At 36.5% G+C, this 10,963-nt stretch overlaps 1 protein-coding gene across 1 annotated transcript; it reads left to right on the top strand.

Moving 5' to 3' along the window:
* Positions 1-577: 577 nt before the first annotated feature.
* gjd2b (gap junction protein delta 2b) lies at positions 578-8,269 on the top strand. The gene is made up of 2 exons (XM_007252936.4): positions 578-1,578; positions 5,049-8,269. The coding sequence occupies exons 1-2, from the start codon at positions 1,508-1,510 to the stop codon at positions 5,890-5,892; spliced, it is 915 nt and encodes a 304-aa protein (XP_007252998.1). The 5' UTR covers positions 578-1,507; the 3' UTR covers positions 5,893-8,269.
* The last annotated feature ends 2,694 nt before the right edge of the window (positions 8,270-10,963 follow it).

Raw genomic sequence — 10,963 nt, 5'->3', positions numbered from 1 at the left:
TCATATCGGTCCTTTGCGAATAGGTTTGACCCCACAATATAGTATCTTCTATTAATTATAAGGGATCTGTAAATAATTATAGAGCAAGAATTCTAAAATATTCAATATCTATTATTGGCTACTCTGTATCCACGATGAATTCTTAGGTATATACTAGTGCTGGTTGATTAATCAAGTCAATTAAATTGAATAATTATTGTTTAATGTCATTTTAAAGTGGGGCAATTGAGATTTTATACCTTTACAGATAGAAGTTGCAGAGGGTATTTCAGTAGATAGACTTTTTCTTCTGCCAAAAACCTGTAAAGTATTATTTTTAATGGGGCAGAGATTTATATATATAGATATATGTATGTATATATATATATATATATATATATATATATATATATATATATATATATATATATATATATATATAAATCTGCATAAAGTTAAATGGAGCTACAATTAAACAAGTAGTTAATTATTATTTTTTGTTGTCTTTGCACAGTTTTGACTGTATTAAAAAATAAAAATATACATTAGTTTGCATATAGCTTAAATACCTTGATAGCTTTAAATGGTATTTTAGCGCACATACAAATAAACGAATAAAAATACATACAAATTGTGTTTTTCCAGTTATTTAAGAAACAAATTAATTGAACTTGTTATCAGGAATTGCTAATATATATAAAGAATATCAAGTTTTTTTATACATATAATATCGTCCAGCCCTAGTATAGGTACTGCTGTGAATGTTAACTACTATGATTAGTGGCATGAAAATAGACCAAATGTGCCAAAACAGATATAAGATCAGATATTAGTACTGCACTGCTGCTATAATTGCTGGCTATTTACTTTAATTTACTATCAGCAACATTAGTAACTTAATCTTACCTGCACCCTCCCACACACAATAACACACACACACACACACAGTCTGTACTCATGCAAAGTGTGACGGTGTCCCTCATTGATCTGAGATTATGACCAATCACTTTACTAGGGATTAGTCCAAAACCTCGCTTTCTCAGAATAATGAAAAAGAGAAAACCTGCCCGGCTTCCTCTCTCAGCAACCTGTGCACGCGTCACACACGGAGGAGGAGGAGTGTGAGGAGGGGTGGAGTGTGGGTTTGTGTGTGTGGAGGGGGTAAGTCTACTTAAAGCTGGATTAACACAAGGCAAACATTACACCCCCAACACACTCTCCACACAAGCTGCATCAGTACAGCTCAGGACAAACAGACAAATCAGCACATTTCAGACAGTTCTGCACATGAGAGAGAGAGAGAGAGAGAGAGAGAGAGAGAGAGAGAGAGAGAGAGAGACAAAGTGTGAGGACCAGCTCAGCACATTTATGATGCTTCTGCACGAGAGAGATAGACAGTGAAACAGAATAGAGAGAGAACAGCTCCTCCAATGCTCTGTGTGGATATCTCTCGCTCTTCTGGAGCTCCTGACTGGAAGTTGTAGTTTTTGGAACAGTTCTCCTCTGGATCTCCTCTGAATGAGCAGCCATGGGGGAGTGGACAATCCTGGAGAGGCTGCTGGAGGCAGCCGTGCAGCAGCACTCCACCATGATCGGCAGGTGAGAGAGAGAGAGAAAGAAAGAGAGAGAGAGATTTACATTTCAAAACTTAATTTTCAAAAAAATCATAAAATGATCCTAATCATCCTGAGTTGATTTTTACTCAAATACATACTGTGAACGAAAACCAGTGTTTTGTTTTGGTTTTTTGAGCTGAAAAAAGCACAGTTCATTTTTTATATCATTTTTGAAGTGACAATTTTTACACAGTGCCGGTTTGAGGTGATCAGCATGAAGTTGTAAAATAATGTTGAAATGTTGATTTAGTCCAATAAGGATCTAAACCAATAGATGATTCTAAAGTGAGAGAACACTCAGAATTAACCTCTTATAATATTAATATCTAGAATTAAGTTGAATTAAGTTCCAATAACATTATATTTGATAAGTAAAGTTGTCCAGAATGCTGAATAAATACAGTTCATTTTTAAAATGAAGTTCTAATAATATTAAAGCCACCGTTCATACATTTTTGGTGAGAATCTATTATTTGTACAAAAATGCTGAAAAGTACTTTTAAAACTTGCACTGTGGTGCAGACTGTGTATCTTTTATATCACCCTTTTTCTTAGGTTATAATTCTGGGTTTTTGGTTTAACAATGCATAATTCAACATGAATACTCTGTCATTCTGACATTACAATGTACCTACCAGACACCTGCTTTAATTTTCAAAATGAATGTTAAAGTGAAATAAAAATTGTAAGTAAAGGTTCTGCTACTTTAGAATGAAAATTAATTTCTATTAATATTCATATCACATATGAACCTTGAATAAAATTGAGTTTAAAAAATATATATATAAATATATTTTAAAAATGTAAAATTCTAAAATGTATGAAAACATTATAAAGACAGTCCAGTAGATGAAACTGTCAACCTGTAAACCTTAAACACAGTTGTTCCTTCTTTAACCCTTTTAGGCACACAAACATAATTGCCTTAAAATGGCAGATTATATTTAAACTAAACACATTAAACTAAAGCAGATTTGGGCTGGGATTTTTAGGTGCAGGGTTGACACAGCCCTATGTCACTTCCTTTTTTTTCTTTATTTATTAACAGCAGCGGGCTGGAATGTTTTCTCTGCTTGGGTGCCATACAGATTGGTTCATATCCTCAGAATTATCATTAAATAAGACATAAACATTATCAGGCAAAGACCTGCTTTAGATAAAAACTGCAGTCCTTACATCACTTCCTGTGTACAGCTTTTAAAATCTATACGAAAAGTTGTAAAATTGTTTACAAAATGTAGAGATTCCCTTTTTAATTAAATGCAATCACAAAGTGAGAAATTTGAAAAACAAATGTATAGGTTTATTTTTAGAGTGGCAACTGTGTCTCAAAGGGCTAAAAGAAAAAAACACTCATATTCACGACCTCAAACTTTACATAAGCCTAGCCAACTAGCAAAAGTCCGGTTAGCTACCCAGGTGGCCACCAACATCAATAGACAATAATGTCAGGTTGAATGTTGGTCTGGACATCAGACAAAATATTTACATCAGGATAACATCTAATACTGTTTCATGCCTGCAGGGTAGTTATGTCTAGAGAGCAGAACATTGCTCCTGTGAGAGTCTACAAAATAAGACTTTATACTCTAGGCTAAAAGCTAAAGCTAGCAAATGCTAGTTTTACCACCATCTCTCATCTCAGAGTTTACTCCTTTAGAAACAAACTAGACTACCTCAGCTAAAGCTCAGCTAACCTCTGACTGCCAAGCTAAATCTAAGAATATATCAGAAGGAAAAGTAATGGTTCATTTTGTTTACATGGCCAATTAAAAAAAGGACATACCTGGAGAAGTGAATAGAGCCATGGCTAAAATCTGGCTGGCTTCTGTCTTTTTAGCCCACTGTCAAAGCTCAACCAGACTGTTTCTTTAGTCAAAATAAAAGGGTTTTTAAAAAAATGGCAGAAGAAACAGTATTTTAACATTATTTGCTAGAAAATAATAAGCAGACTATAAAGCTTAAAATGAAATTGAAAACACATTGTACAATTTATTGCATATCTGTAATATAAACTAAAATAAAAGGGATTCCAAAACTTGAAACTGAGTGTGAATGCCTGACACTAAGGGTTCCTACATTGTCTTGAGTGTTTTGTGTGTTGGAGGTCAGCACTCATATAAAGCATCACGTTTAAAGCTAAAGACTTTTAGCACTGGACAGCTCCATTTATACTGACAGACAGATAATTGAATAGACAGACAGACAGGCGCAGTGGAAAATAGACATACAAATTTGAGGTACTCTGAATCTGCAAAAATTATCTTAATTTCTTACTGATCCTAAATAGGTTTCACAAAACATCTTAGTACATGTGATTAGACTTTCAAAATGGCAGAGTGACGCTGAACACTCTCTCTATCAGTTAACAAAATCTTAACAGCAAGATGGTTTTGAGAAATTGGACTCTTCATAATTTTCTTTGTTAGTAAATTGTTAATCAAAAGATGTGTGCATTATTTAACTATCCAAACAGTTCTGCAATTACTTACAGTTCAATACAGATCTTTCACCCTTACTAAAGAACCTGCAAAGTAGCTACTTTTAAATACAGTTTGAGGGTTTGTCCTTCTCTCAGAAAAGAAAATAGAAAATCATATCGTGTCTGGATTTCAGAGAGGTCAAAAAACAAACATGTGGTCTTCTATTTTCTTATAAACGACATAATAAAACCTTTACAGACGTTTCTAACATCTTTTGACCCCAGACCATTTGGGTTTATTCTAATGTTATATAGAGTTTTACAGGTAAACAACTTCAATGATCACTGACTTTATGTTTATTTGGGTTTATTCTAATGTTATATAGAGTTTATTACAGGTAAACGCTCTCACTGATCACTGACTTTATGCTTATTTGGGTTTATTTTAATGTTATATAGAGTTTATTACAGGTAAACACTCTCAATGATCACTGATTTTATGTTTATTTGGGTTTATTCTAATGTTATATAGAGTTTATTACAGGTAAACACTCTCACTGATCACTGACTTTATGTTTCTTTGGGTTTATTCTAATGTTATAAAGAGTTTATTACAGGTAAACACTCTCACTGATCACTGACTTTATGTTTCTTTGGGTTTATTCTAATGTTATATAGAGTTTATTACAGGTAAACACTCTCACTGATCACTGACTTTATGTTTATTTGTGTTTATTCTAATGTTATATAGAGTTTATTACAGGTAAACACTCTCACTGATCACTGACTTCATGTTTCTTTGGGTTTATTCTAATGTTATATAGAGTTTATTACAGGTAAACACTCTCACTGATCACTGACTTTATGTTTATTTGTGTTTATTCTAATGTTATATAGAGTTTATTACAGGTAAACACTCTCACTGATCACTGACTTTATGTTTCTTTGGGTTTATTCTACTGTTATATAGAGTTTATTACAGATCACTGACTTTTGCATGGGTTTCTAATAAAGTGTTTTTTGTTTTGCAGGATCCTGCTGACTGTGGTTGTAATCTTCCGCATTCTAATCGTGGCCATCGTGGGCGAGACTGTGTACGACGACGAGCAGTCCATGTTCGTGTGCAACACGCTGCAACCGGGCTGCAACCAGGCATGTTACGACAAAGCGTTTCCAATCTCTCACATCAGATACTGGGTGTTTCAGATCATCATGGTCTGCACGCCCAGCCTGTGCTTCATCACCTATTCCGTGCATCAGTCGGCCAAGCAGAAGGAGCGCAGGTACTCCACGGTGTACCTGAGCCTGGACAAGGACACGGACTGCATGAAGCGAGACGACAGCAAGAAACTGAAAAACACCATCGTTAACGGGGTGCTCCAGAACACGGAGAACTCCAGCAAGGAGGCAGAGCCTGAGTGCCTAGAGGTAAAGGACATCCCTCATTCCTCTATCCGGACCACCAAGTCCAAAATGAGGCGGCAGGAGGGCATCTCCAGGTTCTACATCATCCAGGTGGTTTTTAGGAACGCTCTGGAGATTGGTTTTCTGGTGGGTCAGTACTTCTTGTACGGCTTTAACGTCCCTGCGGTCTACGAGTGCGACCGCTACCCCTGCATCAAAGACGTTGAATGCTACGTGTCCAGACCTACAGAGAAGACTGTTTTTCTGGTCTTCATGTTTGCTGTTAGCGGAATTTGCGTGGTGCTGAACCTGGCCGAGCTCAACCACCTGGGCTGGAGGAAGATCAAGACAGCGGTCAGGGGGGTGCAGGCCAGGAGGAAGTCCATCTACGAGATCAGGAACAAGGAGCTGCCTAGGATGAGCATGCCCAGCTTCGGACGTACTCAGTCCAGTGACTCTGCTTATGTCTGAGGCCTAGGTGTGTACAATGGACCACTGGATGAACTCTCTATCTCACTGGCTTCTTTTACGAAGCTATACGGAGGTGTAGACTGGTATAATTTGTCTTTTGTGGACAAGCAAAAGAAACGGACCAAACTTTTGTCCATATGGATATCTTTTAAAGGCACTTTGGAAAACTTTGAATTTGAATTTTATTTTTTATTATTTATTTTGTTTCTATCTTGTGTTGACTGTGCCACTTGGGGCAGATATGAGTTGCACTAAATATGAATTTCAGAAGCCAAAATGAACCTGAACTTGTGCTGTGAAGATCTGTTCTTGTCTTCTCTTTCGTTCTTTGATCCAGATTTTCTTCTGCTATTTTTACACCCCATGCTTGGTCACGTAGAATGCCTCAGATCAGCCCGGTAGACTGCAGCTCCGACGTACATATCTAGGGTTTTTCACAACATAATCTTCATTTGAAGTTTAAATCATATAGCTTTGCATATTCAGTGTTTTTTTTTTTTTTTGCCTGTGCTTGCACCATGTACCTTAAAGTGAGCCACCGCTATTCCATTGCTTTAAGCTGACCTGCAGGCAGTGGGTGCTGCAAAATACTAACGTGTCACTTTTGGATGTGTTTATTTATGTATTTATTGAATAATTTAACTATTTATTTAGCCTGTTTACACCAAAGCGCCCATTTCTTTAATTTTGTCAAAGGAAAGAAAGTTATTTTGCTTTTATTAAAGTGCCATACATGTACATGTACATAAGATATACAAATATATCATATATTATAGAAAGCTGTACTGTAATCCTGATTATGAGACATCTACTGTATTCCCGCCATGGAATAATAGCTGTGTTTTCTCTTTATTCTGAAACAGTGTAAGAATGGGAATAGTAAGACAGATTGTTATTTAGCTTTAACAGAAACTCATATTCCGATAGTCTAATATACGTAATTTACAGTGAACCTGGTGTAGTAGTACGCTCTTAAATATGAAAGCTCCAAAATAAAGGGTTCTTTGGACACTTTTGGTTCCCTACACTAAATAAATGTAGGCAAAATGGCTAATAAACAATATAATGTGTTACAGCAAGAAGGCATAATGCATATAATATATGCCAGTGGATACATTCACTAACTAACTTTGCAATAATTTTATTTACAAGGGATGTATTTTTTACCATTTGAAGGATATCTTTTAATCAGTCTCAAGTTTCTGCAGGAACCAAAGGTAGTTCTTCAAAAGAACTCTGTTTGGCACCTTTATTTCGAAGAGTGTTCATTCAGTGCAATTTGCTTTCTATACAAATTGCCCCTGGTGCCTCCATATCCCACAGGAGTGATGTTACCAGGTAAAAAAAAACAATAAATGATGGAATTTATCACTGTAAGACCCTGTGTGCTGTGCATTGCTTTCTCACACATTTTTATCCAGGAAAGAGCCCTCTGACTGTCAGGCAAATCCCAAAGCCCCTGTCCGCTTCACTCGTTCATTCTGCTTCTCTATGAATCAACTTTCTTTCAACCTGTCAAAACGCTTGCGTGTTGTTTTTCAGCGCGGTCAGCACGGTGCTGCTTAAACTCAATCCAGGGCGGAGTGTGTCCTGCTGCAGAGCCAGAGTGAAGCTGACACTGTGTTTGTGGCAGCAGCTTCCGCTCAGGGCAGGCCAGGAGACGTCCTGTTCCCTGAGGGGCCTTAGGTACCAGACACGCCTGGGTCTGTGAGGCTCTGTCCGCTGCAGAGGTCACTGAGGAAATGTTGAACACAATGGCTTTACAAAGATTACAAAGATTTAAAACGTATAGCATAGTGGGACTATATAATGGAAATCATATCAAACATATTTGATAATCTTGTCATTCTGATAGACTGTAATACATTACAGGAAGTCTAGGAGTCCCTATCTGGGTGGAGATTCCATGTTCTTCCTGTGTCTGTGTGGGTTTCCTCCGTGGACTCCCATCTCTTCTCACAGTCCAACATGGAGATCAGGTTAACTGGATACACTAAATTCTAAAAATATTGGATGCTCTAAATTGTCCTGGTGTGTCGGTGTTAAAAAATAAGAGACCACTTGATGAGTTTCTTTGAGTTTACCAAATTGAAATCCTCTGAAAAAAAATCAAGTAGGAAGATGGATGATCACAAGCCATCAAACCAAACTGAACTGCTTGAATTTTTGGAACAGGAGTGGCATAAAGTTATCCAAAAGCAGTGTGTAAATCTGGTAGAGAAGAACATGCCAAGAACAACCAGGGTTATTTCACCAAATATTGATTTTTGATCTCTTAAAACATAATGAATATGAACTTGTTTTTGGTGGTCTGATTTGAGGTCTGAAAGAGATTTCTCTTTTTCTGGAAATAAATGCTCTAAATGACAATATTTTTATTTGGAATTTAAGAGAAATCCGTAAGAGAGTCCGTAGTTTATAGAATAAAACAACAATCTTCATCTTACTCAAACATATACCTATAAATAGCGAAACCAGAGAATCTGATTCAGAAACTGAAGTGGTAACTTGATTCATACAATATTCTATGAAGTACACATGGTCTATATGATATTTCTCTTGGATTCACACAATAATTGTGACAGACAGTAATACACCAAAAAAAGCATAGGGGCGATCAGTAATGTACCTGTTATATTCTGCACATTCTGGCAGACTGTAATACTCTACAGGGAGTGTGGTGGGCACACTACAATTTTGTGAAATGTTTCGACAGATTACACTACAAGAAAGGGCTGGTTCTATAATATTCTATAAAGTTCATGTGATCTATATCATTGCTGCCAAATCACCAACTTGTTATAATAAAAGTCAATGTAAAAAAAAAATATTTCAGGTAATTCTGGAGACTTAATATTGGTCTATTCATCTAGATTTTTTTTTTTTGACACAATGCAAGAGCAGTTTGTGTGTTCAAATTATATAGTAAACTAAAAATTGACAAAATGGAGATACTTTTTTTCATTGGACAATTATGATATGGTAATTCTGACATGCTGTAAAATAATACAGGAAGCATAAAAGTGCTCTATGATCCTTTCTTAATGGATCAATACTCCACAAGGAATTAAACATTTTTTACGTGGTTGTCTTTTATTGAAAAACAAAAATGTTTTTTCTTTCTTTTGAAAAAATTGCAATTTTGGAAATACAAGTGACTTTTACAGAAACCCTAAAATTATTGTTTTAAAAATTGTTTTAAAATTCACATCTTATCCTACACAAATATGCTCCATGGATGTGCTTCTCTAAACTGGTTCCTCTATGGCAGTGTATAAAGTTCCTTAGTGTGCTGTGGACTCGCCTGGCCTCACACACACACATATACGCACACACGTGGAGGCTGAGATGGCTGTGAGAGAGCCCTGGTGGATCAATCTGCCGTTCAGCCGAGACCTGAGCAACTCTCTGCGCTTTAGAAAACCTCAAACGACCCGGCTCAGGATCATCCCCCTCTACCTTATCTCACTCCTCTACTTACCGCTTCTGCTTTCCTACTCACTTACTGCTTCAATCCCTTACTCTCTCTCTCCCTCTCTTTCTCTCCATCATTTCTCTCTCTCTTTCAATCCTCCCTCTTTCTCCACCCTCTCTCTCTCTCTCTCTAGCTCTCTCTCTGTATCATTTCACCCCCACTCCATCCTCCACTTCTCTATCCTCCTCTCCACCCCTGCATGCCTCACACCCGTCTCTTTCCCTTCTTTATTTTCTCTCTATCCTCTTATACCAAACCGCTTCACACATGCTTGCAGTATGAAGCTTCAAAATTCACCATTGAAAAGATTCTATTTTGCAACAGTAAGGGTTACATTATAGAAAATGACAGCATTGAATATCTGAAAGGCACCGACTGCAAATTAATCTTTTTTGCTGTTCATGAGCATGCATATCTGAACATATCTAAATTGGATTTTCAATCCAATCAGATACATATATTTCAGGTATTGACTATTTGACTTTACTAATGATTTACTACTAATAATTTTAATTTACAATATTTTGGATTAGGTACAGATTACCTGTGATTACATGATTCAAATGATTCAAATGATGAAGCAAAAACTGTAGAAAGCATGGACATCATGCACTGCAAAAAACAAGGAAATAAATCTGATAAGTTTTTTTGTCTTGCCAAACATTGCATGTGTAAGATAATTTTGCTCAGTCAAGTTATTCTAATTATTGTGTCCACATGTAAGAAATAAAAGCAGGGATTTTTACTTGATTCAAATCTTACTCCAAGTACTTTAAGAATTTGAGCTTGCTTATTTTAAGAGATCTTACTTTGGAAAATTTGCTTACAACATTGGCACAGAATTTTTATTTAATACATATGAATATACATCTTACTTATTATATTTTGTCTAGTTTTTTCCAATACAGTTTTTGCTGTGTGCTTCCCTTCAATTCTATAGGAATGAATTCAAGATTGTCTGTCATGTTTTCAAATGTTTGCAAAGTACAGGCCAGAGATGGAGCCAAACTCACCTATCATTTGACAAGTTCAATCCCTTCCCCAAGACATTAAGTTTAGATAGTTAATTTCAGTTTACAGAGCTGCCTAAAATAAAATATGCAGACAGATATTTTTTCTTGGACAACGTGTCTAGTAAATCTAATGTTTAAACACTAAAAGGCAGTTCAGCCCAGCTGAAGCTCAGCTCTGGTTGCTCTGTTTGCTGCTGAGACTAAACAAAGATCCAGGTGAATCACAGAATATGGGGTAATGCTACATAAGACTGATTGCTGAGCCCAAGAACAAATACTACTAAAAACTACATTAGCAGTAACAGCTAATAGATAATAAGTTCACATTGCCCATTTTATGCTAATATCACCCCCAAAGTTTGTGTGTACCTTCTGCTAACACCAAGTCTCTTTTTCTGAGGGGTGGAAAAATGGTTGGGTTACAAGGTTGTAGAAGCTTTATTTTACACTGTATGACTCTGCATGGTATCATTAGCAACAGCAAACTAACTCTCTCATTCTCCCTCTCCCTCTGTGTGTGTGTGTGGGTGTGGATCTAAGGGTGTGTGTGTGGGTATGGATTTAAGGGTGTGTGTGTGGGCGT

This window comes from Astyanax mexicanus, chromosome 1, assembly GCF_023375975.1.
Source record: "Astyanax mexicanus isolate ESR-SI-001 chromosome 1, AstMex3_surface, whole genome shotgun sequence".
NCBI classification, from domain to species: Eukaryota; Metazoa; Chordata; class Actinopteri; order Characiformes; family Acestrorhamphidae; genus Astyanax; species Astyanax mexicanus.
This window is presented reverse-complemented; position numbering and strand designations above follow the sequence as displayed.

Bases quoted from the DNA above. Each gene is read 5' to 3' on its own strand.
- gjd2b (XM_007252936.4), top strand. From the start codon at position 1,508: ATGGGGGAGTGGACAATCCTGGAGAGGCTGCTGGAGGCAGCCGTGCAG. The intron at 1,579-5,048 runs GTGAGAGAGAGA...TTTGTTTTGCAG, and splicing joins CACTCCACCATGATCGGCAG to GATCCTGCTGACTGTGGTTG.